The following is a 27333-nucleotide window of genomic DNA, read 5'->3' on the forward strand; positions in this document are numbered from 1 at the left end:
AATGTTTACGAGGAACTTGAAGTAGCAAAGGAAATGTTTATGGTACAATTTTGAGACGGAAAAAAATAAAACACAATATGGTATATACAAAACGGTATCAACTATGCGAAAATAGAGTTCTGTGGCGTAGGCAAAAAGTCTAGAAAGATAACACTCCAAATTGCAGCATGAGCCTTCAGTACGCGGCGTTATTCTTTTCTTTACAAATTGTGTTTAATCTCACGTTTATTTTTCGTTGCGACTTCAATTTTTCTTGTATTTAATATCATATTTAAAATATACCAAATTATAACAAAAAAAATATCTCTCTTTGAAAGAACATGAAGGTGGGGTTTCCGTGGGTAACAGTGGCACCAGTGTGTCAAAGATCTGGCTGTTAGACACCGGGTGTGATGGGGACAAGCAGGGGTGACATAGAAGGAGAAGCAGCAAGTGCTTTGGGGAAGGCAGAGCTGGCCGTGAATCCTGCCCGACTCCTTTCTAGCTGTGTGGCCTTGTGCAAGTCACTTAAATTCCCAGAGCCTCAGGGTGCTCCCGGGTGCAGTGGGGATGAGAATTCTCACTTCATGGGGGGACCCACATAAAGCACCTGACAAGGTCTTTGGCACAAAGCAGATGCCTACACTGGGGGCTCAATAGATGCTGATTCTTTTCCTTCTCCACATCTGGGCATTTCTGGGGTGCGGGGCTGGCCACCACCCCTTTCGAGTCACTGGCAACTGCTGCCCAGGCCTCTGGCCCGGATGGATGGGCAGGTCTCACTCACAAGCTCAGCGTCTTTTTCACTGCCCACCAAGCTGGCCGCCCTCACATCACAAGTGGCTCCCCCAAGAAGCTGGGGCTCCTGAAACTTGCCCGCAACTCTCTGTGCAAGTCACGAACTGTTGCTGCTCACAGCCTCCTCTTCAAAGGGACCTGGAGTTAAGGAGCAGCTGCTTCCCTTGCTGAAAGCCTTTGAAGTCCGAGCCCTGGTAAGCGGAGTGATTAGGCAAGATGACCTTGACAGGTCCCTTCCACCTGGAGGCTGGGATTCTCTTCTGCTCTTTCATCACGTTCTCCCTCCCGACAGGTGAGGTGGGCTGAGCTGGGCTCCTGCAAGCTGTTGCCTGGAGATCCCACCTCTGTCCTTTGCTTCCTGAACTCCGGCGTGTCCTCCAAGCTCCACACAAGCGACACCCCTTCTAGAAGCCCTCTCTAGCCTTCCAGATGGAGACGGAGCCCTCTTCTCCAACCTACTCCATATTCTTACAGCGGTGCAACTGCTCTGCAAAGGACCGTCACCTCCCCAGGTGCTGGGCCTCGCCCGTGAGGGCACAGACTGGGTGCCGTTCACCTTCAGATTCCCGCACCCAAGGCAGAAGCTGGCATAAAGCAGGTGCTCGAGAGAGGTTGGCTGAATTAATTAATCCCGCCCCCCCCCCCCCCGCCGATATAGTATCTCACTGATGAGGCCGAGGCTTACTTGTGGCTCCCCTAGAAGGGTCTAGAGCAGTGGTCCCCAACCTTTCTGATGCCAGGGACCGGTTTCGGGGAAGTCAGTTTTTTTCCATGGATGGGGTGGGGCAGCAGGGGGCCGTCACCACCTTGCCTGCACCTCAGATCGTCGGGCGTCGGATTGTCACGGGGAGGGCGCGGCCTGGATCCCTCGCATGACAGTTTGCAGAGGGGTTTGCACTCCTAGGAGGGTCTGATCCCACAGGGGCGGGGCTGGGGCAGTGATGCCGGCTGTGGGGAGCGGCTGTGGGTGCCGGGCAGGTGGGGCTGCCGCGCCAGCCCCCTGTTCACCTCCTGCAGTGCAGCCGGGTTCCTGGTGGGTCTCAGACCAGTGCCGGTCGGTGGCCCGGAAGTTGGGGACCCCAGGTCTAGAGTGCATCGTGCCTGCGCAATCTCTGCTCTAGCATCCTGCTAAATTCCCAAAAGTGCCCCAGCAGGTGAGTATCATTGCCCTCATTTTACAGATGTGGAAACTGAGGCTAGGACTGCTTAAAAGACTTGTCGAGCAGTGGCGAGCGGAGACCCCACCCTGGCGCACCCCTAAGGCTGGGCTTTTCAACACTCCTCTCTGCCGCCTCCCCATCAGAGGGTCCCAGCTCTAGCCAGGGGGTTTCTTAATTATTTTCCTTTGAATCCACTCTGTGCGCTGAAAATGTATCTGTTTTTAACAACTTTATTGAAGTATAATTGACACACAATAAAATTTGCCCACTTTAAATGTACAATGCAATAATTTTTACTAAATCTTACAGAGTTGTTCGACAGTCACCACAATCTAATTTTAGACTATTTTCATCAATCTGAAAGAAACCTGTGCCCATTAGCAGTCACTCTCTGTTCCCAGTTCCAGCCCCAGGCAACCACTAATCTACTTTCTGTTCTGTAGATTTGCCTTTTTTTTTTTTTATTTTTTGGACTTTCATGTAAAAATGGAATCATACAGCGTGTAGTCTTTTGTATCTGGCTTTTCTAATTGAATGTTTTTGAGGTCCATCCACGCGGTAGCATGTCTCAGCACTTCACTCCTTTTTATTGGCAAGCACGGTTCCATGGTATGGATGGGCCACATTTGTTTACCCATCAACGACTGGATGGACGTCTGGGTTGTTTCCAGTTCAGGATTACGATGAGCGATGATGCTGCTGTGGATATTCACGCACAGGCTTTCCGTGAACTTAAGTTTTCATTTCCCGTGGATAGATCCCTAAGACCGGATTTGCCGGGTCCCGTGGTCAAGTTACGCTTTGCTTTTTAAGAAGCTGCCAAACTGTTTCCAAAGTGGCTGCACCATCGTACGTCCCCACCCGCAATGTGTGAGGGTCCGATTTCTCCACGTCCGCACCAACACTTGGCGTGGTCTGGGGTTTTTTTCAGTTATAGTCATTTTTTAATGGGTGTGAAGAGTATTTCCTTGTGATTTTAACTTGACATTCTCTAATGACTAATGATGTTGAGCATCTTTTCATGTGTTCATTGGCCATGTGAATATCTTCTTCAGTGCAATAGCTATTAAAACCTTTTGCCCGTTTTTAATTGGGTTGTCTTCTTGTTGTTGAGTTACAAGAGACTTTTTTTTTTTTTTACTCAAGCCACATTCTCATAATTGTTTTGAGAAGAAGAAGAGAGGAACTTATTTGGTGGGGAAACAGATGTGAGTTTAAATCTTAGCTCTTAAAAAGAAAAAAAAAGAAAAAAATAATAAATAAATCTTAGCTCTTTCGGGATCTGGAGTTTCCAACGGGTACCTTAAGTTTCCTCCATTTCTGTCACCTCTGCTGGAGGCAGTGACAGTGACACTGCCCTGAGGGCCTTGGTGGACACTGATCGCAATAATGCAAATCGAGCGCCAGGCACATAGTAGGTGTTCGTCTTCTGTTTGCTCAGCACCTATCTACCCCGCCCGACCCCGTGCTGAGCACTACCACTGGGGCTGACGTAGACCGAGGGGACAAGACAAGCAGCCACAGCCCTGCCCTGATGGAGCTCACAACCCGGAGAGGGAGACAGACGATACACAAGTAACAAAATAAACGTATGACATAACGTCCCGGAGTGATGAGTAAATCGTAAAGCAAGATGAGGGGACCCAGAGTGGCCATGGAGCCTTCTTGAATAAGGTGGTTAGAATATATTAGTTAGAATATAGGTTTTTCTGACTATAACCAGGGTCCAAAACAACAGGGGCTTATACAAAAGTTTCTTCTTTCTCACCCATGACCAGGGCTGGCTGGATGGCTCTGCTCCTCAGTGTCTATCAGGCACCCAGGCTCCTTCTATATTGTGGTTCTGCCCCCCCCCCCAGCATAGCCCTCCTGCGTGCATCTCCGGTGGCTTACCACCTTCCATCCTGCACGCTGCAGGAGAGAGGAGGCCAGCAGGAGGGACATACGCCCTCCCTTCGGGAAGCACCTGGAAGTTGCTCACATACCTTTCCCTCACATTCCACTGGCCAGGGCCTAGTCACACGGCCACACCTAGCTGCCAGGGAGACTGGGAAATACACTCTTTATTCTGGTGCCCAGCCAAGCATGCATCTAAAAGGGGTTCCATCACCTCGAGTTAAGGTGGAGGAGATATTGGAGGATATCACTGTCTCCGCCATGGATGGTCAGGGAAGATTCCTTAGAGAAGGAAACAGGTGAGCAAAAAAATTCAAGCAAAGTGAAGCAGGGAGCCATGCACTGTTCCGAGGGAAGGGCATTCCATGGCAGAGGCAACAGCGGTTCCAACGTTCCTGAGTCAGGAGCAAGTATGGGCTGCTGCAGGGAAAGCCAATCTCAGCAGAAAAGCCAAGCCCACGTCCCCCGTAAGACAGGGCTAGCGCTGCAGTGCTGGTCGGATCACTGTGCCGCGGCCTGCTCTGGCCCAAGCCTTGCGATCTCTCTGCAGACTCCGACTGGCCAAATCCACACACGTGCACACACACACGCCATCCCCTGACCTCCTTCCCCTGGTGGTTCTTCATCTCACACCGGGAGCCCGGCAGGGGGTTCGACATGTCAGGCTAAAATAGCCGCAACTCTATCATCTTCAAAGGCACAGGATTCTTTCCCATTAGAGGCGCACTGACATCCAGAACTGCTTTTTGCACAGCGGGAGGTTTTCTCCAAGCCCTCAGTTTAGCCTGCAGCTCTTGGTCCTGTCAGCTGTCCCGGCCAGAAAGAGGACACAGCATTCCTAGGCCCTTCCGAGTGGGCCTTGGGGACCAGGGGGCCTCCTTCCCGGGCTGCATCACACCACGTGGTGCCTTGCATGCAACGCTGGAGATGTACAATAAATGCAGCTGGGGGTTCAGTGAATCTTCCCTGGATACCCCCTTTGCCCGGTGGTCTCCTCCCTGCCTGCCTGGAGGTCCCTCGGCCCCTCGGGACGTATGGCCTGCTGGCTAACAGCAAGGGCCCTAGACCCAGGCTGCCTGTGTTCAAACCCTCGCTTGACCACTTACTAGCTTTGCAGCTTGGTGCACAAAGCTGAGCTGCATGAGCCTCCATTTCTTCATCTGCAGTCGGCCGACCACAGGAATCCCTAGCACAAAGGACGCCGGCGAGAGTTAAGTGCGTGGGTTAGTGCCTGGCACATACATTAGGTGTTAGATGATAGTATTACCATACTGATGAACTGTCTTCTGAGGCTGATCCCCACAAAACCCCTCTCTGCCTCTGCACAAACCAGATGGAGTTCGTGTTCCTGTCTGTTTTATCCATCGCGTACTTTGGAGCTTATCGTGACCTATTTAAAGTCTGGTTTGCCTTCCACCCGCAGCTCTTCCCACACTCCCTCTTTCTCTCTGCTCCCCAGCTGCTCGCGCTTTCCTTGCTGCACAAGTTGTACTCCTACCACAGGGCCTTTGCCCCTCCCTCCACGGGGGAGAGCTCTGTGTCCGAGAATAAGACATCTCACGTATAAAAATGGCTTGTGCTTGTGAAGCTCCGCCTTGTGCTTGGTGTTGGGAGCTAAACACATACCTCTTCCACGCACTCACCGTGCATTCCTCACAACAACCCACGGGACAGACCAGACTATTACTGACGGTAGTGGATGCTGGGCGCTCATGCCCCAGCCTCGGGGACTGTTGCTAGCTCACAGCTGGGTCCCCTCCCAGACTCCCCCTCAGCTGAAGGAGGCCCCTCCTCCAGGAAGCCCAGCTCTAATGACTAGTCTGATTAGGGACACGTGCCTCAGTTTGGGATAACCCTGCAGGGCCACCCCAGCATCATGCCCCCTGGGAGGTGGGCAGAAGCCTCTCCGTTAAGGCCAAGTCGTAGTGCCCAATGTAGTGCCCAATTTTACTTCGTTTGCTCCCCATGGGACTTGATCCAAAAGGCATCTCCTGATAAACTCAGTTGCTTTCCGAAGGAATCCAGTCTCAGAAGCTGATGGCTTATGAAATTTAAGAATTAGTGATTATATCCAGTGGCACAAACTTATAAAGTGGCAGCACCAGGATTCGAACCCAGGCCATCTGGCCCCAGAGGGCGAGCGCTAAAGCTCTGCACCAAAGGCCTCCTCCCCTCTTGCTCCTGGGTCATAGCATCCATGAAGCCCGCCTTCAGGGCACCGCCCCAGGGATGGAATGGCCGCTGCGGGCCGGTCTCCTCCTGGACTGTGAGCTCCACGAAGCCTGGGTTGGCGCTCATTCTGCTCACGCCGCGGCCCTGGTGCCCAGCGCGTGGCACTCGATACAGATTTATTGAATGAAGGCATGCGTGTCTATCCCTCTCTGCTTCATACGTGGTCCGCGAAGACTGCGTCTTTAACTCCGTGTCCCCAGAGCTCCACAAAGCGCCCTGCAACAGAAGTCGCCCATGCGCTCACTGGACTGAAGCTGGCCCCTCTTTCCAGCAAGTTCCGCGGCCGCGCGGCCTCACGTGCCCACTCACGCCTGAGCGTGACTCCCCAGCACCCATGTCGTCCGCTCACACCCCCACACTGTGTCATTCTGGTCCTTCTTCCCCCACTCTCCGTCTGCTGCAACTGTCTTCACCTCCTCAAGGCCGAGGGTGAACAAGTCCTCCCCCACCCTCCCCTCCCGGGCGGATTTAGGGTTCTCTCCTTGCACCCCACAGCATGTGCAGGTCCAGGATATCACGCAGGGCCACGTGTGATGTTCAGGGTTCCTGGACACTTCTGCCTTCATTCGTTAAAAAAAAAATTAAAAGTAATATTTTATGACTGCAGTGATATAAACAGAAATATAATCCAAGCTGGATTCCATCATTTTTAAATTTCTGATTTTAGAAAGAAATTAAGACGTTTTGTAGGCCTCAAAAGGGTTGCAGGCCCTTGGTGCTGTGCCTGATGTTGGCCCTAGGAAGGGGCGATGTGACCAGCTCAGGGTCACGAGTCCGACAAGAGGCAGAGCCAGGGTCGTTCCCGGGGCCCCCAGCTCTAGGACACCAACCACCTGCCACTCCTTCCGCAGCCAAACAGTACTCGGCAGACTCAGACTCAGGGCACTGCGGACACCAAAGGACATTTGGCTCGAGGCTGGCTCTTATTTTACAGATGAGGCTCCAGGTGCCCAGAGAGGGAGTGTTGCATTCTCAGGGGCACACAGCATGTCAGTGCTGCAGCCGGGACGAGGACCGGGTCTCCTCATGTCCACCTAGGACTCCTCCCTGCCCACCCTTTGCTTTCAAGTGCCAAGCCCGCGCCCTGAGAGAGCGCCCAGCTCCTCCCCCCGGCCTGAACACGCGCGTGCACACACACACACACACACACACACACACACACACCTTCACACATCATGCACGCAGCATCAATGCAAACATCGGTGACTGCTGCGTTGACTGTTCTCTATGTCTGAGCTGGTTAGGATCTACCCAGTGCGCTCATTTTACAGATGGAGAAACCGAGGCTGGAATGGGACTGGCCTGACCCAAAGCCACCCGGCAGATTACGAGGAGAGTCGGAGCCCAGCCCCGTTCTCGAGACCCCTAATCCTGAGCTCTTTGCTCTGCCGCCCCGGTGCCCACACCGCTGTTCTCCGCGGCTGATCATAGGCACCGGGCACCCGCCCAAGGGCTTCTATTCGACCTCACCCAGCCCACAGAGGCCAGAGAAGACCGTGTAACTGGAAGGTTCTGAGAGAGCAGTTCCCATGTCCTCTGTGTGTCCAGACTTGGCCCAGTGGCTGTCTCGGGCTCAGACCTGGAGCAAGAAAAACCGGTTCCAGGCAGCTGGGGCCATCATCCTGCCCTGACTTCAACTGTGCCCTGGCGAGAGGCAGTGGCAGGTGCCCAGGCTGGGGGTCACTGAGCCGAGCCTGGGGTTCAGGCCTCCGGGAGATACTTCTGGTTTCCACCCCACGACATTCAGTGCTTGCAAGCCTCAGCTTCCCCACCCAGGAATGATAATAGTATCTCTCCCTCAGGGTGGTGGTGGCTGTTGTTCAGGATCAAATGAGTGCTCAGCACCGTGCATGCTGCACAGTGCGAACAAAACAAATGTCAGCTATGGTTTCACTGTCAGAATTCATAAAGATTAGTTGCAGCACGGCAGGTTGCAGATGCTTAGCTAGACCCTGAGGACCAGAGGAACCGTCAGTCTAGCGCAGGAAGAGCGCAGCCTCTTAGAGGGGTGGGGTAGGGGCAGAAGCCGAGGCCGGAGAGGCAGGGGCCGGGCTCGGACTGAAGACCTGCTCCATGGCCTCCAGCTCCACGGAGAGGCCACTCACTGATGGGGCCCGAGGCTGGTGGCATTTCCAACTCCCCACCCATTTTACAGATGGGGAAACTGAGGCCCAGAGAACAGGAGTCACTTGTCCAAAAACATACAGCTATTTCATGACGACGTCAGGACTCGAACCCAGGGCCGCCTGACTTTTCAATGAAATGATTGATCACTATGTTTTTTGGAGATTTCAAGTCCTCAAATCATCCAACTATCCTAGGAACAGTTTTTCTTTCTTTTCCCCCCTTTGCTTTTGTTTTATCTCTAAGCCTTATCTGACATCTAGCTCCACACAACCGACTCATCCCTCTGGTGCTGAAAACAGCTTTAAGAAAGGAGGGATTGCCCAGCTCAGAGACTGCAGCCGGTTCCACGCGACTCGTGTTCCCTGTTCCGGTCACGGTCACTGACCCTCGACCAATGCCAGCTGCGTCTTCCTACCCTACCCGCGCCGTCCTCAGCAACCCTCCTGCGAAGCCACGGCCCCTCCTTCCAGGTGCGGCCGGCGTCCCCTCTGCCTTCCAGCCCTCCCCACGGGACCTCGGCCCGATGACACCAGCTCTCGGAAACTAAACGGAGGGGGCTCCTCCCGTGCCGTGTTCACTTGCTCTTGCTCACGAGGCAGTTCTTAAAGTCTGCTCTCATTTATTCCTTTGTTTATTACGACAAGTGTTTACTGGGTGCGAACCAGGAGCCAGGCCCCGCCCGCATGCACTGCCTGCCCTCACGTCACCTCGGGGCGCTGGGAAGGGACTCGCCAGGAATGTCATTGCAGCCGCGCTCCGTGCGGGCCCTGCCTTTGTCCCAGGGCGTCCCCCTGGCTGACAACCTCGCAGGGTAGGAAAGGGTCATCCCTTCACTGTAGATGCTGCCCCAAGGTGAGGACTGCGCAGGTTCCAGACCATCGTGGGTCCCCTCCTGGGTGTCAGCAAGGTGGCTCTGGGTTCAGGCAGACCAGCTTCAGATCCCAGCTCTGCCACCTGGGAGCTGAGAGACTCGGACAGTGTCAGCTCTCTCTTGGGCCTCAGTTTACCCTTTGTGAAACAGCCGTGAGGGCTCCCAGCTGTCGGGTGTCCTGGGGTTGTGGGCAGCAGGAGAGGGAAGTGTCTAGGTGACAAGCACAGGGGAAGTGAGGCCGGTTTCCGGGTTCAGGGTCTCCGAGCTGCTGACACTCCAGTGCCCAGAGCCACAGCACCGACTGACTGTCCCCTTTGTGCTCATCTGGGGGCAAGCGTCTCTGCCCTCTCACTGGCACCTGGAGGGGTTGGGCCGTGGGCTCTCCGGGGTCCCGCTCAGCTCTGGGAAGCTCTGGCCGCGGGACAAGCCAGCCAGCCGCCCAGAGACAGCGTGGCTGAGCCCTGCCCCGACAGGCACGTGCTGTGTCTCGCCCTGGCTCTCAGACGGCGATGGAAATGCAATCACATCACCCCCTCCTCGAAAATGGAGAATAATCTTCATCACATCCACCCACTGCCAACTAGACAGATGTGAAACCAAACCATTTGACAAACAGCCCCACCCCTTCCAGCACAGAGCCCAGAGCACAGAGCTGGGACGTGGTCTTTGTGGTGTTTGCAGGATGCGACTTGGGAAATTAGCACTCGGAACACAGAACGCAGACGAGAACCGTGCTCTCCCCTCCCTGCAGCCTGGGAGGACGTGGACAAGGAAACTCCAGTGGAGCTTCCCCACTCTCTTGCTTCCTCCCAGTTCTTGGTGACTGCTGATGAGGGGAGCGAATGTTCCAATCAAATCTAGTCCTTCCTGGTCCCCTACCTCTGTCTTTCTTGCTTTGAGTCCTACAGTTCACTTGCTCTGCATGCCATTCCACCACCTGGAGATTTCTGGCCACTTCAACACCTCATAGCCTCCCAGGTGCTTAGAACGCTCCCTGCACATGGACTGCTCGCACGCTCTCCAGCCCCAGAGCGTCCGCACCAGTGACTGTGCTCTGACTGTCCTGTCGCCAAAGCCCCAGCTCCTCCTCCATGTTTCCATGCCGCCCCATCACGGTCCTTCCTGGCTCGCTCTGATGTCAGCCCGCTAGGCTGTGAGCTCTGGAGGGCTGGGAGGGTCTAATAGAGCAGAGGGAAGGGCACCACTGCAGATCTGAGGCTAAGCCCCCTAGCTGGATTTGAACCTCAGTGTTCCCATCTGCAAAGTGGGAGCAATCACTTCTGCCCAGCAGACTTTATGTTAGTCCAGGAAATGGACGCTAGCTTCTGCAACCAGCAAACCCCGAAATCTCAGCAACTTAACCCAATACCAGTTATTTATTGTCACGACTGTTCATGGGCTAGGTGGCCCTGGTCCTTCTGGGGCATGTGACCTCCAAGGTCACCATGGCAGGGAGAGAGGGGAGGAGGCAACACACTAGTTCTTCACTTCCTGGACTCAGAAGCCCCTTGGTCACTTCTGCTTGCCTGGTCTAGACCATAATTCAACCGAAGTCCACCTCCCTCTGACAGGGGGTTCTGGGAAATGTGATTTTACTGGGCACCCAGGAAAAGCAAACCGAACTGGGATTTGGTGAACATACAGCCTGTTTCCACCATAGGGTTGTCATGGGGTTAAGTGCCATTCCTAGCTGAGTGCCTGGCACATAGCAGGTGCTGGATGAAGCTGCTCGTTCTCCTTTTGCTTTTCTGTCCCCAGGCCCAGGCCCTTAAGGGATCTGACCCCCAACAGAGGCCACGTGACGCTGGGTGCTGCCCTCCAGCTCCGGGCCCAGGCTCCCCTGGCCACCTTTCCCGGCAGCCTGCCCTGGCTCCTGCGGCTCTCTCCAGCTCCGGCTGGGGCGGCTGTCTCCGCCTCTTGCACCTGGGTCGCTGTGTCTTTTCAGAGCATTGATTTGCAATCGGCCGGAGCAGCTCTAATGGGCCTGCGAGGCCTCGCTGCGCTGCGTTAGCTCCGTTTAGAGGCTCAGGGCTGTGGAACACAAACCTGCCCGGCCTCTCCGGAGCCAGCCCCGGCTCTCCCGGCTCTGGGAGAGACAGGAGTCAGACCAGACTCAGGGCTGCTGCGGTCCTCACCCAGCAAGGCCACCCGCACTCCCTCCCACAGCCCCCCCACCGGCTTGGCAGTGAGCCGGGAGCCACACCCAGCCAGGCACCCTGCCCCTCTGGGCCCCCTCACCCCCGAGGGTGGACAGGACAGGGTCTCTGCTTCTCTCCCTGTTGGAGGTCTCTTGAAAAGAGCACAGGATGTGGGAGCCCAGAGGACAGGGTGGTCCTAAACGCACCTTATCTCATTCTCCATCGTCACGGCAGCTTATGGAGGAGTCAGTCGTATTGGCCCCTGTTAACGATGGAGAAATAGAGACTCAGAAGTCACAAATCAGTCTTCTCTGAACTTATTTGGCCAGACAACCCTTTTAGCATGGAGAAAACCCAAAGCACACACTTCCAAGCATGCCACCCTGGCCGGACTCTTTCTCACCCACAAGCCGACCCGACGCTTCCCAAGAGCTCAGCATGGGCCTGCGGTGGCCCGGGGGGTCTTAACTGGACTCCGAGGGCCCAGGGGCTTCCAGAACTTGCATGTAAATACTATGTGACTGTGCATTTGCCCAGCGAGGGTCCATGACTTCCAGTAGATCCTCAGCGGGGCCTGGGACCCGGCCTGAGTGAAGAACCCCTGCCCTGGCTTTAGCCCCTGTAGACAAGGCCCAGTTTTGATCCGGGGTTTTGCACCAGCCACGAGAAGGGCGGGGATTCAGGAAAGAGCTCCATGAGCAGGAGCAATGGCCTGTGTGACGGCAGGCAGGGACGAGGGGACGGTAAACGGATGAGCTTGGCTGGAGCAGAACGGATGTTTGGGAACAGTGACAAATGAAGCTGGGGCGCCGAGGGGACCTCCGAGAACAGGCCGAGGCATTTAGATTGGAATGGAGAGACCACAGGGAACCACAGGACATCCTGGAGCCAGCAAGCGGCAGCTCGGGAACCGAGTTTGCAGAACAGGCAGGCAAGAGTGGAGAGAAGAAGTGAGCTCCGAGGTGGAGACTCGTGCACAACCGGATCCTGGGGGGGGACCTCCCTGCCACCGGAAGTGCACAAACAGGGCTGGGGACTGTGGGGAAGTTGGCAAAGGAGGAGAGGACAGCGACACCCAGGGGAGACAGCCTGGCTGGGAGCAGGGTTTTCTCCGCAGGCTCCTGTTTGAGTCCCAGGGCTGCGAGGTCCTTACTGTGACTTTGGGCAAGAAACTTAACCCTTCTTCTGCGCCTGGGTTCCTTCCTTGTAAAACAGGGACAACCGTGCTTGCTTGCTCGGTAAGGCTGTGGAAACTCACTTACATGCATCTGAAGCCCTTAGCCCAGGGCAAGGCACAGCCGCCAGCACTCCATCAACTCATCCTATAAACACCGGTCACATCCCTGCGAGGCACCAGGCGCTTTCCGACACATCCTTGCACCTCTGCCAGCAACAGCCCCAGAGAGGGATGTCATCACGCCTGTTGGAGAGAGAAGGAAACCAAAGTATGGAGAAGTTTTCATAACCAGTAGTGACACCTATTAAGGTTGATGGGAAGCTCAAATGCCAAGGGCTCAGTGACAAAGGTGTGACCTCTCTCTGACCCAGGGTGGGAGAAAACACATGTTCTTGGTGACATTTGAGGTCACACGGTGGATGGAGTCTTGGGATTGGGGGCGGGCGGGGTGCTGGTCCAGGTGTTTCCAGGGCCTCACAAACCGTAAGGATCCATCCCCTGGGATCAGGTTCACATGAAGATTCTGATTTTCTGAGGCTGTGGTGGGGCCCGGGAGCCTGAAAGAGAACCAGTTCCTAGCTGATGCTTTTTTGAGTAGCAAGACTTTCTAAAGAAGGGTTTTGAGGTTTTACCAATTCTATTACCAGAATTGGCCTTGGGTGAGAGACTGGGCCTCAATTTCCTCATCTATAAAATGGGTACATCTTACCAACCTTGCAGGGCTGCCGTGCAGACTGAAGGAGATGGGGTCTGGAGCCTTGGCGGTGCACAGGCTGGGTGCCCGGTGAACACTGGCTGTTATTATTATTGGTGCTACCACTGCTGGCACTGAGCCCTCTGCAAAAGTCCGTCTCTGCAGGTAGCCAGGGAGTCACTGTCGCATAATCAAACCTCAGGGTGCGTCCTTCGCTTCAACTCCTTCTACCCCGGGAGAAAAAAAATCAGGATGCATTCTGCCGTCTCCGACAGCACCCATGAATCGTTTCACATTCAATTTCCCCATCAAATTCACGGGCACGTCTCACACGCCATTATTCCATTTCCTAATGGTCTGTGTGGTGGCAATCGTAAGTAGGACATTTCTCCCTGCCCTTGGCATTCCCAAGTCTTTGAAACTCCCTTTCCAGCCCAGAGCCCCTTTCTGACAGCTGCAGTCTGCCTCGCCCTCCCCCAAATCCTGGCATCGTGGACTCCTGGCCTCTGCTCATTCAGAACATAAAGGAACAACAGGAACTTGTTTGTCCCTCTGGAGAACAGCCCTGGTCCTGCCTTGGAGTCTATGCAGGTGCACTTTGGCAGCAGGCAGCAGGGTGGGCTGGATGGGTGCGGGGTCCAAGGTCAAAGACAAGACTGTTTGAGCCCCCCACATGCCACACAAGCCGTGGGTCCTCGGACGAGAAAGCTGCCTGGCCTCCTGGGAGCCCCGGGCCCTCAGCTATAACACGGGGATAGTACACGGCCACACAGGGTGGCGGAATCAAAGTGCCTGGTCAAGGCTGTGCCCTTGTTAACGGTGACAGCTCTTTGTGGAGGTCCTGTGAATGGCTGGCTTGGCGGGATGGCCCAGAATGAGCTGGCACCTGTGTCTCAGCAGGTGGCATTCCCCATGGGGGGCCACCTGCACCGGCTTGGCCTCGCCTTTGCAGGCTCAGACTGCTGGTGGAGTCGGCAGCATGGGACAGTCACCTCTGCACAGGCTCCACCAGAGATGGGCGGCGCAGGGCTCGGGGAGGCAGAGCGGGGCACGGTCAGCACGCTCACCGCCCGTCATGCCCGGCGCTGACCCGCCTGAGTGACACGGGCTCCGTGGGACCTTTGTGACGCCAAGTGCTGACCTCTAGAGCAGGAGTGCTGGGGACAGCTGGCGGGACCTGGGGGCTGCTGGGGTGGGGGCAGCGGCTATTGCCCAGCACAATGGAGCAACTGCAGCATTTTACAACCAATGAGGACGGGGCAGGGCACACCAGCTGGGGACGCTGCCCGGGGGTGCTGAGCATGCCAGAGCCCAGTGCACGTCTAGAAGGGTTTGTCCAAGAAAGGGCCCCTGGCTGAGCGTAGAAGCCCACCGCCATTTCTCACTGAGCGCCTTTGGGATGAGCAGGGATTCATCCTTGACCACCCCCTCCAGCCAGTCGCCCTGTGTGCTAGTCCCAGCTACACCGGATTCTCTCTCGGGGCCTCAGTCTCCCCAGCGGTCAAACCAGAATCCACTTAACTCTGAATTTTCTGGACTCAAAAGATCCACGACCTCCCTCCCACCTGTGTGGATGCGAGTGTGCACTTGTGCATGCATACGTGGGCACGTGGTGGGTGCACACGGGTGCATGTATGTGTAAAGAGCCACACACCTCCCCTGGCCCTCTCTGACATCTCCACGCCCCTCTGCACTCACCCCTCCCTTCCCGAGGTGCCCACTCCCACCGCCTCCCACCTCTCACCTCTACTCACCCCCTCTCACCCCCTCACCTGCCACACCCACCTGAAGTCCATCCTCACCCGGAAAACCCGCCCTCGCCCCCTCCACCGCCCCCCCCCCCGGCTGAGCAGCCCAAGGCTGAGCACCAGCGCGGTGAAGGCAAAGCTCATCACTCGGAGATGGGCCTGTTTGTTTACACGGCACGCATTTGCCTCTGACTGTTTTATCCACCCCCTGAGCCAAGCGAAGAGTTCTCAATTTATCCTGCCCGCACGGAGAGACCAGATTGGCAGGGAGCACGCACATTCGCAGCAGCCCAATATAGACTTCCAATTATCTTTTAATTTCGCTCCTGTCTTTATTTGTTCATTTCACTTTTTCCGAATAGGGACTTTAAAAAAAGCTGTAATTTATGGAGTTTGAAGTCAACGAGCACAAGTGTCTCGTGTTCACCTGCCGGATGGACTGAGACCTCGGGGTAGAGACAGAAGTTCGCTTCCCAACTTCCCTACAAGGAAGACGGCCGCCTCTCAGGGCCCCAAAGTCCCTGTTTCTCTCTGTCCTTCCACCTCTGTTTTAGCTGTGTGTTCTTATCCTCTATATCCCTGATGCACTGGCAGCCGTGGCCTCTCTGACGAGAGACTGCCCCACTAGGGTCAGCGAGTTCCTGGAGATGGCAGGGGACTCCCCAGAAGGGACCCTCTCATGTGCAAACCAACCCACCAGAGCCCCGGCTCCCCGCCCCTTCCCCCACTGGGATCTCAAAGGCGCTTACACTCAGGCCCAAGGTTCCCCTGCCCCAATCACCCCGGGCCCCCGTGTCAGACAGCTAAACACAGCCGGGAACCTGCTGACCTTACTCAAATTTGCCAACCCTAAACCCGCTCACCCTGCTTCTCCCATTGCTTCTTGCAAAAACCTCAGTGAAGACCCTCGCCCGCCCTTCAGTGTCATGGTGTCACTCCCTCTGTGGCCTTCCCCTTGTGGCCCTGCAGACATGGCACGTCCCCTCCTGTTGGGAGCTGTGAGTAACAAAGTACTCACTATCCTGCCAGTGGCAGCCGTCCCCTGGCCTCTGCTGGCCTCACCGTGCCTGAGCAATGATGGAGCCTGGATCACAACCCGACCTCGGCCGGCTGTGTTCGCCGGAACGGAGGGAGACGGCAGGAAGCCCCGAGGAGCGAAGGCATCGTCTGTGCTCAGCTGCTCCTCGAGTGTCACTTCTGCCCTCACACAAGGGGAGGTCACAGCAGTGGCAAGCCAGGACTCACACCAGGGGCGTCTGACCCTGCACCCTGTCCTCGCACCAGCCCCAGTTCCGGTGTGCGGTCTCCCTGCTCTGTCTGGGTTCTCAGCTCCCTGCTTTCCATCCTCCCATCCCTGCCACGGCAAATGCCCTCGCCACCCTCTCTCTGGTCCCAACCTGGCGCAGGGACGCCTGTGCCCCCCCTCCCATGAGGACCTTTACAGGCCGGCCTGTCACAGCCCGCCGTCTCCTTGCCCAGCATCTTCCCCCGGTAGACCCGTCTCCACGGGTAGCGGGGCCGTGGCTGTCTCCTTAACCCACGTCACCGTACCCAACGCGTGGCCTCCCTTTGTCGGTACCCAGCGCCAGACATTTCTTTCTGGAATCCTTTCTGCTGGCCTCTATCCTGAGAAATCACCTCATTAATTTCTTCTTTGTGGTGCATCGTGGCTAGATCATGTCTTAGGCATATGCCCACCTCTGGATGAGGGACATCAGTTTCCCCGGCGTCGGGACTGCAGCTTCTGCTCCCAGCGATCCTCTCACCTGCCCACCCCCGGGGCTGCCTCGACACCCAGCACCCAGGAGCTTTCCAGGTGGGGGGGCTGACTGATTAGCAGGGTGTAAGCTGGGGCCACAGGGGCTCCGGGGCACAACAGAGCCTCTGTCAGAAGGGCCGAGAGCTGCTCAGCTGGTGGCACCTGAGAGGACAGTGCCAGTCACATCTCACCGAGGGGGCATGTCACATGTCTCCCCTCTGCAAGAGTATAGGAGCCCCAAAGCTGCCCCCACCACTGGAATGGTAGCCTGGCAACTGCGGACCCCTAGTAAGACCCAACAGAGCATTTTCAACGCTGGCCGAATCATGTTTATTACCCTTAATACCTCGTTCTCTCCTTCCCAGAGGAAGATGACGGGCTGTGCAGCCAGAGTGTCTATAAATCAAGACTTGCCACTCTCAACCCGTTGGCATTGTCCCTCTGAGCCTCAGTTGCCTCACCTGTAGAATGGGGGCAATAATGACACCCATCTCTCTGGATTACTGGGAAGATTAAATGATTTTACTTACACAAAGCACCCAGGAGTATATTCCCGTTCTCTGTTACTCATCTACTACCCCAAAGGTAAAGAGGAATTTTCAGGAGACAAATAGAAAAGCCAACTTATTTTTCATTCCTACACTCACTGAAGTCTCCTAAGGTGATGGTTAAAAATGGAGGCTTCCTGGGACCCACCCAGACGGACAGCATCGGAACGTCTAGGGCTGGAGCTTAGACATCGCCCCTAACCAGCACCTGCGGTGATTCTTGTGCCCCCTGGATTGACAGTCACTCTTTTGACCATGGTGGGAAGAAAGGGAGTCCAGGGGTCCCCTCTTGCCAGCCACCAGCGGGACAGGAGACCAGGCTGTGCGAGAAGTCACAGCTGTTGGATGAAGTCATGTCTGTAAAACTCTGGTCTGCAAACAAGGATTAAAGTCCCCATTTATAAGAAAGTTTGACATAACCTTGAGGTCCGACCAGTTACCACTGCCACCAAGCGGGGACAGCAAACACGTCTCTCCCCAAAGGGCCTGTGGCATTAGATGAGATTCATCCGGAGTGTCCTCCCGATCCACTCAGCGCAAAGGCACAATCCATGCTGGCCGTTGTCCCGACTGTGCAGGGCCCCCTGTAGGCCTTAGGGTCCCCAGTTGGACCAGCGACAGTCTCAGCGGCTTCAGACCCAGCAGGAGAACAGATACTGTGCACGACGCACTTTGTGACGGGGCAGCTGTGACAAAGACAGAGAGAGCAACACCAACGATCGAGAGACCCAGAGAGAGAACAGGTGACCTCAGAAGGTGGGGACGCTTGGGAAGAGGGCCTGGGAGACACGGCCTGGGACCCCACTCTGGTGGGCTGGAGGGACATGGACCAGGAAAGACGAGGGAGACCTGGCCTGCCAAGAAGCCAGCCTGCGCCCAGCAGGCCAGGCCGCGGTCAGGAGACGGACGTGCAAGGGAGGACCAAGGCTGGCGGCAGAGGACTGCGAACGCCTAGGTAAGGGGCCAGCACTCTCTCTCAGAGTCCAGGGCTTCAGAGCCAAATTCCTCCCGTGCGTGTCTCCACTGGCCACCGAGTGCTCTTCACGTGCATTTTCAATTAGACGACAGCAGTTAGAAATCGGCAGTGACCCCGTCCCTACCTGGATCCTAAGCTTCTCTGCAACAGGAGTGGGGGGAGGATCAGGCCATGCTGGGCCACCTGCAGGCACCTTCGGCTGGGAGGGTCTTCACTTGTTCACTCTATCCGCCCCACCCCCACCAGCAGCAAGAGTTTGAGACCCCTGTGCTGGCCTTTGGGGACCCATGGAGGGACCTTGGTCAGGGCAGGGGCAGAATTGGGTCTGGGCCTTGGAAGGTCCAGCTGATGATAATTAGTACTAGCAACAGGGAGGGGGAGGAGAGGGGGAGGGGATGGAGGGGGAGGGGAGGGGGAGGAGGAGGGGAGGGGGAGAGAGGAGGAGGAAGAAAAGGAGGAGGAGGAGGGGGGAGAAGAGGAGAAGAGGTAGCATCCGAGCTTCCGCAACTGGGGCTCTGCACAGCACGTCACACGCAGTAGCCCATTTTGCTCCCATCACAACCTGATGGGGTGCAGATACCGTTGTCCCCCATCTTTCAGATGAGGAAACAGAGGTGCAGAGAGCTGAAGTCACTTGCCTAAGGTCACATGGCTGGTAAGTGGCAGAGCCAGGTGGTCTGGATCCAGGACCCACAGCACTGGTGACAATGCAGAGGGCCTGGGGGAGATTGGGACGGGGGGCTTCCCTCGGCCTCTCCCCACCAGAGGTTGTCAGGCTTCAAGGGAGGCGTGTCCCGCGTCCAGCCCCACCCAGGTGCTGACGCAAGGTGTTTTCCCAAGCTGCTCTCAGAAAGGCCCTTTCTCTTCGCGAACTGGTCAGGCAGAAAAGGAGGACAGGTCAGGTGGCTTGGCTGTGGTCCCTGGCTCCAGGCTCCCCTGCTGTGTCCCCTGCTTGACCAGTTAAATGCCGACCCCACTGGGGGACCCACAGACCCCGATAGGACCCCGATAGGCATGATCCCAGCCACACCTACTGGGGTTCCACCTGCCCAGCACTCGCCACACCCAAGCCTCCCCGCCCAGTGGATTTGCAAAGGGAAATAAACCGCACACACAAAGAATAACCAACCCCGTGTGCTTCCTGGCATCGGGTGACTGTTTGGTTAGGAGCTTCCTCCCTCTCTGTACACCCACTGGACTCTCCTCCCACAACCCCCAGCTGCTGGCCACAGAGCTGGCTTGGGTGGCCGGTCCTAAGCTCAGCCCCTGGGCAGACCCTCATGCCCACAGGAGGCCAGCGGCTGGGATCTGTTGGCCCTGGGCCCCTTGGCCACCCTCTGCAGCTCAAAGTCACCTTTGCTCCGACTTCTCAGCTGGCCAGACCCAGCCCGGAACACCTCCCCTCAGCTTGGCTGGCTCTAGGAACGGACCCTGTTGGGCAATCATTAATCGGATTCTCGACATTCCTCAGCCCCAGGTCGCCAGGAGAGGCATGAGAAGCATGCTGCCCCGAGAGGCAGGGGCCCCAGACTGGCACTTGGACATGCAGCTGACCGGCAAGGTGGTGCTGTCGGCCGCCGCGCTGCTCCTGCTGACCGCGGCCTACGGGCTGTACAAGGCGAGGCCCGCGCCGGCCCCGAAGGAGGGTGGAAACTCAGAGGCCGAGGCCGGGCAGGAAGCAGAGGGCTTGGGGCAGCCTGCTGCCCAGGTGGCTCCTCCCGGGGCGCCTCGGAGGGGGCCGAGACGCCGCCGGAGGGTGAGCAAGGCGGCCGGAGCATCCCCGGGCTGCAGCTGCGAGAACCCAGGAGGCCCCTGCACCCTGACAACGGGGGCCACCTCCAGAGACGAGCCCCGGAGAGAAGGTTCTGGCGAGGAGCAGGGCGGGCAGTGCCCGGACTCTGAGCAGGTGCCTCCCCGCGGTGACGGCCGGGAAGCCGGAACAGCTGTTGGCAGTAAGCCTGACCCTCCGCACTGCCCCTATTTGGACAGTGAACCCGAAGGCTCCCCAGCTGGAGTCTCTGCAGCGGGGGGCGGCAGCTGTGCAGGTGGCGAGCCTGCTCCATGGTGGGGCGGCGGACCCCTCGAGCTGCCAGGGCCCGGGCAGCTGGAGCTTCCCCACCAGCCCCTGACCGCCCCCAAGGAAGGCAGCAGTGACATGAACCAGAGCTGGGTCTTCACTCATGTGACAGGGGTCAGCAGGGAAGAGGCGGGGGCTGTCCAGGCCGCCTCAGACGTGGGCCTGGCGCTGCACCAGCAGGAGGGGGCCACCAACGCCTCCTACACCTTCTCGTCGGTGGCCCGGGTCCGCATGGAAGAGAACTTCATACAGAAGGTGGAGGGGGCCGGGCCCAGCCTGAAGGGCAAGGTGTACGACTACTACGTGGAATCCACCTCTCGGGCCATCTCCAGGGGCGGGCTGGCCCCCAGGACAGCTCTGGCTGAGGCTCCCTGCCCAGAAGCACCGCCCAGGCCCCTGGGAGCAGGGGCAGCCTCCCCGGGCCAAGCCAAAGACACAGAAGGTGGAACTGAGACAGCTGCCGCCCCCCGGCCTGTGCCGTCCCCCGCCCCGCAGGGCTTCAGCAGGAAGGACAGCCTCCTGCAGATCTCGGAGAACCCAGAGCTGCAGCTACAGCCCGACGGCCTCGGCTTCCCCCCTCCACCCCGCCCAGACCGGGGCGCCCTGCCTGGTGCAGCCAGAAGCAGTGGGGAGCCCCATGTGCAGGCCGTGGCCGGGACCAATTTCTTCCACGTCCCCCTGGCCCCCGCGTCAGACCCAGACGTCCGCCTGGACCTGGGCAATTGCCAGGAGGCGCTGGCCTTGGCCAAGAGGCAGAACTTGGAGGCCCTGAAGGAGGCAGCCTACAAGGTGATGAGCGACAACTACCTCCAGGTGCTGCGCAGCCCGGACGTCTATGGGGGCCTGAGCGGGGCCGAGCGGGAGCTGATCCTGCAGCGACGGCTCCGCGGCCGCAAGTACCTGTTGGTGGCGGACGTGTGCCCCCAGGAAGACTCCGGCCGCCTCTGTTGCTATGACGATGAGAGGGATGTCTGGCACCTGCTGGCCCAGCTGCCCCCTGAGGCCGTGTCCCGGGGCTGTGCCGTCTGCAGCCTCTTCAATTATCTCTTCCTGGTGTCTGGCTGCCAGGGGCCGGGGCGCCAGCCCTCCAACCGGGTCTTCTGCTACAACCCGCTGACGGGGGTCTGGAGCGAGGTGTGCCCGCTGAACCAGGCCCGGCCGCACTGCCGGCTGGTGGCCCTGGACGGGCACCTGTACGCCATCGGGGGCGAGTGTCTGCACACGGTGGAGCGGTATGACCCTCGCCTGGACCGCTGGGTCTTCGCCCCGCCGCTCCCCAACGACACGTTCGCCGTGGCGCACACGGCCACGGCGTGCGCCGAGGAGATCTTCGTAACGGGCGGCACGCTGCGCTACCTGCTGCTCCGCTTCTCTGCGCAGGAGCAGCGCTGGCGGGCCGGCCCCACGGGGGGCAGCAAGGACCGCACGGCCGAGATGGTGGCCGTCCACGGTTTCCTCTACCGCTTTGACCTCAACCGCAGCCTGGGCATTAGCGTGTACCGCTGCAGCGCCAGCGCCCGGCTCTGGTACGAGTGCGCCACGCACCGGACGCCCTACCCGGACGCCTTCCAGTGCGCCGTGGTGGACAGCCTCATCTACTGCGTGGGGCGCCGGCGCACGCTCTGCTTCCTGGCCGACTACGTCTCGCCCAGGTTCCTGCCCAAGGAGCTGCGGAGCTTCCCCACGCCGCGGGGCACCCTCCTGCCTGCCGTCCTGGCCCTGCCCACCCCTGAGCTGCCTCACACCAGGGTCTAGCAGCCCCTCTGCGCAGCTGCACACCGGGGAGGCAGCGAGGGCCACCCTGCCTGTCGCCCTGTGGGTCAGTGCCGGGCAGTCAGGCAGCCCAGGCCTTTGGCCATCCAGAGGCAGATTCTGACCCTACCTGCTCTGCCTGGTAAGTGGAGGCCTGGGCGGGGGGCGGGTCTTAGATGAGTCTTGAGCCTTCGTGGGCTGCAGGGGTACCCTGGAGAGGAGAGAGCCGGGGACTGGTGTTCCAAGGCAGAAGAGAGGGCCACCACCTGGCTCCAACTCCGAATTCCTGGGGGCAGTGACCAGCACCCCACCATAGCTAGGAAGCGTGCACAGTTACTGCAAGCACAGTTCAGAGTGCAGGCAGACCCTCGACCTGGTCCCTGTGGAGAGGGGCCAGCTCTCTGTGCCGCCAGTGTCCCTTCATGAACACTAAGCCACTGGGCCCCACCTCTACAGTTCCGGGAAGCACCCGGGACACACGGGCGGGAAAGACTGAGGGAGGAGCCCTGCCGGGGGAGAGGTGACTGAGAAGCAGGACAGCTGAAGCCGGGGCTGCTATGGGACCCTGAGAGCAGAGTGAACGTGCCCAAGCCCACTGACTTTTCCCATCACGGGAAGGAGGAAGGCCAGCCTCCTGTAGGGAGCTGCTGAGGATACCATGGAGGCCTCAGGAAAGGGAGGAAAGGCTCTGGTCCAAGGGCCACCCTCCTCCTGGGCCTTGCTCACGGCATTGCTAACTGACCACTGCGCCCCTTCCCCGGGTCTCAGAATCCTTCCCCGCATCCCAGCCCTCCTGTCTGGAAGCAGGAACAGCCACTACCAGTCGCCAGCGCTGGTGAGAGGTGACAGCAGGGTTGGCACTCCCTGTGCCATGTGGGCACCTGGTTTGCCTCATCAGACAGGAGAGGACCAGGGAGGGGCAGGTCCATGACGAAGCTGAGGAACTAGAAGATTCCAGTGACGCATCCGGAGACCAGATCTCCTTTCACAGCAGGTTTGGTAAACTCTGAAATGAAGGAGAGCCCCCAACCTTAGGAAGGCACCTGTTCTTTCAGGAGGGAAGGGAGAGAGACGGTCTGGTCTGTCACCATAGCCCCCGTTCCATCCTTGCAGGTGACGCAGATACAGACAGGAAAGCAGCGATGCTCTTGGCCCCAGCCAGAAGCCAGGGGAGATAGGAGGTGGCCCAGGGCAGGGCCGGACAAGGGAGGAGATAAGGATGCTTTGGACCTCAGTCTCACTATCTTGAAAATGGGCAGAACAATTCATGTCCCCGTCTGCCTTGGGGATAAATGAGAGCCCGCAGAGAAAGTTCTCCCCGAGTTCCAGGCAGGGCCAGCTACAGCGTGTGTCCACTGCAGCTGCCGGGCTTGGGCTGCGGGCCTTGTTGGAAGAAGCAGGATCGGAACAAAGGATGAGGAGCGGGTTGTCATGGAGATGAGAGGACGGCTCGTACTGTACCCCACAAGGCCACCATGGCCTGGGAAGATGAGGCAGCTAAATTTAGCCCTAAATTGGAGACTGAGAAGGGAAAGTCAGCTGGGACCACGGCTGGCCCCTGGAAAGAGTGCCCCGCCCCCATCCCCAGCCAAGGCCACATTCAAGCACAGTGTCACAGTGTCAACACTCAGGCACGAACCTCCAAGGGGTCCACGGGGTGGGGAGGATGGCTTCCGTGACAGGACTCGGGAGGCACTGGCATTGTGATGCCAGGCTGGGGGAAGGGTCGGCTTGGGAGGAGACCCCCATCTGGGAGCTGGAGGCAGGTGGAGCCAGACCCAGTCCCCAAGGGCAGGCCTCTGGTGAGGAGCCAGGCAGAGGCTGAGACCACAACCAAGTGGGGTAAGTGCAGGAAAGGTTCCAAGCCCAGGAGGGACAAGGGGCCACTCTGGAAAAACATTCCAAAGCCTAACACATACCTACAGTAGGGACCAGGGAAACGATTCCAGGGACCCCAGTGTCACCTGGTGGGCGTGAGCGAGCTGAGATTCGGGCGTGGGTGTGATGAGCGGTACACAGTACACCTGATGTACCTCCCTCAGGCTCTGTCTTGTCCTGGTGGGGACCTTGCTGTGGCCTCCTAGCTGTTTGAACACCGTGCTGCAGACAGTCGCGCCAGCAGATTAGAGCTGGCGTGCTTATCCTCACCGTCCTGTCTCCGGAGCTGGGTTGCGGGATGGAAGTACTTGGGGCTGTCACGTGGATCCAGGTTGTTCAAGGGCCTGAGAAGAGCCCCGAGGGCTCAGTGGTCAGGGTTCATCCCTTCCCCTGTGAAATAGACATCTGCAGAATGTCAGGCCGGGCCTTGTGCTAGGTGCTGGAGATGCAGCAGACACCTGCCCTAACGGGGCTCACATTCTAGTGGAGGAAAATGGGCAATTTTTAAAAACAAGCACATAATAAAATAAATAGAACCTGCACTGCATGTGCACTAAGGAGCCGGTGGGATCACGAATGCCGGAGGGAGAGGGTTGCTCTTTTAAATCATGTGATCGGGCCTCCGCAGTGAGGTGACATTTGACCAGGGCCCCGAATGCAAAGCTGAGGGGTGCACAGCCCAGGACTGGCTCAGGGGTTGAGACGGCTGCCCTGTGCCGGAAGGGCTCAGCCACGCCTGCCTGCCGGGGCGGGCAGGGCTGCCTCCAGGGAGCTCCGTCTTGGTGTAGGGAGAAGGGCAGGGCCGGCTACTCTGGTTTAGCCTTTGGTGTAAGGGAAAGAACTCAACGACATCAATGTCATGAAAGAGACTCTGCAGACAGAAACAAGCCACATTCCCCAGGAGAGAAGCAGAGCGTGCACGAGTAGGGGTGACAGCCAACATAGTTACCAGGATGTTGCAGACGCCACACCGGGTGTGCGCCAGGTTTCAGCCTGCTGGTGTCACTTATGGGGGCAGAGTCTCAGACGTCCCCTCGACCTCGTTTAGTAGCCTGGGGTCTGCTGACCCCCTGCCCTTCGCCTCTGAGTGGCCCCAGTGTCACTTGGCTTCCTGCAGGTCATCTGTGCTGCTTGTCCAATAAGAGTTCTTTCTTCTTTAGCAAAAAAAAAAAAAAAAAAAAATTAAATGTGGGTTGTTTTCCACTTTAAACCAGCTGTGGCCATTATAAAAAGAAATGAAAAACAGAGAAAAGTATAAAAACCTCCCCAACTCTGCCGCCCGAAGACATCCCCTACTGCCGTGCGAGCCTCTCTGGTCTTTCTCCTCCGCACATAGTTTTTGTTTGGCTTGATTTTTGCCTAGGTGTGATTATGCTAAATATGCCATTCAGCTGCTTCCCTTTTTTTTTTTTTTGTTACTTAGCATTTTATAATAAGCATTTTTCCATGTTATTACAAGCCCTCAGTAAACAACATTTCAATTGTTGCACAATATTCCATCGAGTGAATGTACCAAGGTTTATTTAAATGCTCCCCCCTCCTGTTGGCCCTGTAGATTTTTTTATTTCTGCTGATTTCTTTTTCTATCACAAATAAAACATCCTTTGTTTTCTCACTCCTCGCTGTCTGGGGCCTCCGTCAATATTTACAAGAAAAGTCCAGTCTAAGCCCTGCCAGGAATAGCAGAGTTGTTGAAGCAACGGCATTCGCCTAGGGCTGGGCCCTGGGCCCCTCTCTGACTGTGGGACGCGGAGCTGCCCTTGGAAACGCTCTCTGGGACAGGCAGGGCTGGCTGGAGGGGCCATCCCAGGAGCCCTTCCCCGTGCAATACCTGGCCAGGTGAGACAGGGAGCCACATTCACTGGGTCCCAACTCTTCTGGTGCCAGGCACTGGACTAAACACTTTTATATGCATCTCCTCGCTGAGCCTATTTTACAGGTGAGAAAACTGAGGCTCAGAGAGTTTAAGGAAATTTGCCTTCGTGGCGAAGTCCAAAGACTTCCAGTTTCCTTAAAAGTGAGCTTGAACCAGGCCTCCCAGCCGCCAGCGCGGTCCTGTCTCCTCACTGCCCTGCCGTGGGCTGGTGGAGCCAGACCCAGCATCGGCCCATCTCCTGGCTGCCCCGATCCTGGCTCCACCCACGCCAATCAATTATGCTCCATCTTTGATCCATCTTTGAACTCCGAGCTCAAAGGACATTGTCTTGAACTCTCTGATCTTCAATACCTGCTCTGGAAAATGGGTTTGCCACTGCCAGCCTCAAGAGGACGCTGTGAGAACTCACAAGGTAATACAGGTAAAGAAAGCATCCAGCCCAGGAACCGCTCCAAAGTCGGTCTCAGCGGAACGGTTGTCTCCCACGGGGGGCTGGCCTGCGCCAGCCGGAGGAGGAGAGTCTTCTTAGACCCCTGCCCCCTTTTCTCAGCAGCCCGGCCCTGGAGGAGGAAGGTTGCCCGGCGTTTACGCTGCAGCAGCCCCTTCTAGCCTGAGAAGGCCTGGGGTGTGGGGTGTCCAAGATTAAAGCTACTCATCTGAGACTATCCAGGCTTTGAGACTGTGAGCCTCTGCTCCCCTGTCCCAGGGTGGGAGATCAGGCTCGACTGGCTGTCTGATCTGAGTTTACCCAGGCTCAAAGCATCAAGTGTTTTCCTGGGGCTCAAAGCAGTGAGCATTTACCTGGGGTGTCACCACCAAGGAGCTTCAGACGCTACTCAGAGACCCCTGGAAACCTTAAGAAGGTGCAAGACAGACGGGGCTCCCTTCTTTTACAGACTGGGAGTAACCTCCGCTCAGGAACTGGGAGGAAGCTGGGCTGTGTCTGGGCTGCAAATATTTAGAGCCACAGGCAGAGGCAGTCAGCACTGATCGTTACCTGGCAGGACCCTGTGGCCCCAGGGTTCCCCTCGGAGCCCCCTGAAGCTGTGGCTCCAGCCGGAGCAGCCCCTGGGCAGCTGGGAGGCTGCATCAGCGTCAGCGGGAGGGAGATGAAATTCGAAGGGAGGAGGCAACTTCGGGGAGCCAGGGAGCCAGAAGAAAGGGCAGCCTGGAGGAAAGTCTTTACAAACAGCTCTGAGCCTTGAAAAGCGGGATGTGGGTCAAAAGAAAGCAAAAATGAAAAAGCGATCTAGTCTGGGTTGCCTCTTGGTGTGCAGGGAGGAAGTAGAGGTGCAAATTTTGTACCAATAATAATAATAAGAGCGTTCCCCGCACCCGGCTGCATGCAAATACTTCAGCGTCACTCCCTCACTGAACGTCACTGTCTGGGACATCACTGTCTCGCAGAGAGAGCATCCTCATGACACAGAGGAGGAAACTGAGACAGGGCGCTGCACAAAAACTCAAAGTCACTATTTAATAACTATTTCTTTAAATGAGTATTAGTAATTATAATGCCTACCTTTTTATTAATAACAAAGTAAAAGAGAGAAATGTAATCATTGTCAATACCTTGAATGAACACTCCCAAGGCTAATAGGTGCTTTGATTATGTTGTCTCATTTTGTCCTCAAAATAGGGCAAATT

At 57.2% G+C, this 27333-nt stretch overlaps 1 protein-coding gene across 1 annotated transcript; it reads left to right on the forward strand.

Annotated features, from left to right (window-relative positions):
* Positions 1 to 19362: 19362 nt before the first annotated feature.
* Positions 19363 to 25425, forward strand: KLHDC7A (kelch domain containing 7A). Its single transcript, XM_012754075.2, has one exon. The coding sequence runs from the start codon at positions 19596 to 19598 to the stop codon at positions 21933 to 21935; it is 2340 nt and encodes a 779-aa protein (XP_012609529.2). The 5' UTR covers positions 19363 to 19595; the 3' UTR covers positions 21936 to 25425.
* The last annotated feature ends 1908 nt before the right edge of the window (positions 25426 to 27333 follow it).

Source organism: Microcebus murinus, chromosome 2 (genome assembly GCF_040939455.1).
Source record: "Microcebus murinus isolate Inina chromosome 2, M.murinus_Inina_mat1.0, whole genome shotgun sequence".
Taxonomy (NCBI): Eukaryota; Metazoa; Chordata; class Mammalia; order Primates; family Cheirogaleidae; genus Microcebus; species Microcebus murinus.

Bases quoted from the DNA above. Each gene is read 5' to 3' on its own strand.
- KLHDC7A (XM_012754075.2), top strand. From the start codon at position 19,596: ATGAGAAGCATGCTGCCCCGAGAGGCAGGGGCCCCAGACTGGCACTTG.